The following is a 2,500-nucleotide window of genomic DNA, read 5'->3' as shown; positions in this document are numbered from 1 at the left end:
CACCGCAAGACATGACTTACCAACAGTTTCAAATATCTCTTTTTTGTATTCCCTTTAGCAGGGAACGCTGAATTTGGTTACGACAGGTTTGTCTACAAGAACAAAACTTTGTTCATGATCTTCTGTACATGCAGTTGGTAATTATCAATAATTGGTAATTATCATCACTTCTTTTACTTCTAAATTATCACCAATTCCAAGGAGATAATAATTTGATGACACTTTTTTTCTCTTCCTTTCTTTCTTCCTTTTCTTGGCCTCATCGCAGACTTAAAACCAGTTCATGAAATAAGGGGATTTTTCACTTTTGCAACTGGTTCTGTGACTAGTTGGAAATAGATTTTTATTAGAAAGATTGTTAAAATACTATCCATATGATTTATTAATTTCATTACTTTTTCTGGTTACCTTCGTTGGGGTACTGTTATACATCTTTAGTTATGTAATTGTTATCTATCAATTTTCAATTTATCATCGTTTGCTGGTTTCCCCACTTCCCCTTCCAATCCTCTTATTCATACTCCCCCCACTTGCCTGACCCCCCCCCCCCCCTCCTCACACGCAGACACATTTTACATAAACACCGAGAGCCAGAAGTCACGCCAGGACACGGAAGGTTGGTGGTATCATTAGCGTCTTGTCCAAGGAGAGGGAAGGACCTCGTCTCCAGCAAGAGTCATTGCAACTGACTCATTCATAGCTGTCTAAGAGACTGTCTCCTCATCTGACGATCCTGCAGACCACAGAACTTAACTTTTCACTCAAGTAAGTTTAAGAATTTGTGTTTTTTAGACGTGGTCCTTATGAATTGAGGAGAGTGAAGTTTATGAATTGCCTATTGTGGTTCACGGCTTTTTAATTGTTGTGTAATTCCGAAATCGTATTTTTTCAAGCTGAGATTAGACTCTTCTTCCCATTTCAGTGATTTAAAAATGCACATTAAAACACATTCTTTGTCTCATTCTTTTTTAACATTTGCGAATGACTCGTAGTCAGTGGTTCCTGATACTCAGTTCTCATTTCATAATCGCTATCAAAAATCATGCTTAATCTAGGGAGTCTCGTCAGGCCCGCTGCCAGAATCTGAAGTTGGGAAGAGGGCGTTAGTGACACCCAGTCTCCCCCCACCCCTTTGAATATGGCCCTGCAGTCCTCGCCCTTTCATGGTCTCCTTGTCTTTTTTTCTTTCATCTTTCTTTCAATCTTTACTTTTTTGTGATCACATTTTCTGATTGAATCCCTCATACCCTGGTAGCATCAACTTCATTTAGTTGTCACCAAGAAGGATGTGATGCTGAAATGACAATTCATAGCAAGATTATCTTCATCATTATGATATTAACAAGAATATGATTATAATAAAACCACTAATTCCCTTGAAAACGATGCGCTGATAATAATAGCGCTTTTAACAGTAGTAATGACATATCATGCCATTGTTGAAATTTATTAACAATACTGATGATGATGATATACGCTATTGACATCATAATAATAACATAGTGGTATTGATAAAAAGAAATATAGCAATAATATTGATATCAAGGATTGGTGAGTACCCCTTATGACGTTGATAATAACCATCATTATCATTACCATCGCCATCATTACGTCGGCTGCCCAACTCATATGCTAACTTAATGATAGAACACCCCTAGGCACGATGGTAGGTCCGTGGGTGTGGGCATGGGTCTGGACGAATATCGTGGCGTGGACGATAGGCCTTGCTGCTGCGTTGGTGATCGGTGTTTTATACACACGTGGCTCAGGCAGGTGCACGTCTACTAGGAGACTGGATGGAAAAACTGCCATTATCACTGGGGCTTCAGCAGGTACGTTACAGCAAGCAGGTGAAGTCTTGTTTAACCAGTTTAGGGGTGATCTCACATAAGAACAAGATGCGCGTTGGGGAATTTGTGAGTAAATGTTAGCAGTGTTGGTTATCAGTCAGATTTGCATGCGACGTTTCGTAACAGTGAAATGTTAGAGATTAAAGAATGATAAGTGAGAAAGTTCAGACAGAAGATTTAATCAATTTAATCAATCAATCAGTCTGTGGTTTTTGGATAATGATTTTTATGGTAATGTCCTTGCTCTACTGTGTTAGACCTGCTAAGAAGGATATCGTATAACAACTGACCGCAGATGGATCAGATGCCAAGCTGTGTGCCCACAAGTATGAAAGAAAGAGAGGGGAGTAAAGGAAGAGAGAAAGAAGACAGAGTTTGTGTAATATTATGATTATACAAAAAGGTAAAATAAGTAAACATTAAAAAAGTGTAAGCAAAGATGGTAAAACTATCGCAATCTCTGTCATAAGTCAAGTGACAGTTTCTTTTTAAGTCGCAGCAAGTCATAGTGTAATTGTTTTCATAATAATATAATTACGAATCGTCATTTATTAGACGACTTAATTTTGATTATGATAATAAAGTGCCCCGGATTATGCAACCACAGTTATGAAGAAGCAAAATGAAATGCCTCAAAGATTATACCTAAC

The 2,500-nt window shown here is 38.0% G+C and overlaps 1 protein-coding gene across 3 annotated transcripts in view; it reads left to right on the top strand.

Annotated features, from left to right (window-relative positions):
- Window positions 1–643: 643 nt before the first annotated feature.
- Window positions 644–2,500, top strand: part of LOC125029097 (retinol dehydrogenase 13-like) — a 13,455-nt gene continuing 11,598 nt past the window's right edge. For 2 of the 3 annotated variants that reach the window (XM_047618878.1, XM_047618876.1), the window contains exons 1-2: window positions 644–765; window positions 1,648–1,832. In XM_047618878.1, the coding sequence (XP_047474834.1) occupies window positions 1,664–1,832 (169 nt within the window). In that variant the 5' untranslated portion in view covers window positions 644–765; window positions 1,648–1,663. The remainder of the gene's footprint in view (window positions 766–1,647; window positions 1,833–2,500) is intronic. The other variant, XM_047618877.1, reaches the window with a different exon arrangement.

Source organism: Penaeus chinensis, chromosome 9 (assembly GCF_019202785.1).
Source record: "Penaeus chinensis breed Huanghai No. 1 chromosome 9, ASM1920278v2, whole genome shotgun sequence".
Taxonomy (NCBI): Eukaryota; Metazoa; Arthropoda; class Malacostraca; order Decapoda; family Penaeidae; genus Penaeus; species Penaeus chinensis.
This window is presented reverse-complemented; position numbering and strand designations above follow the sequence as displayed.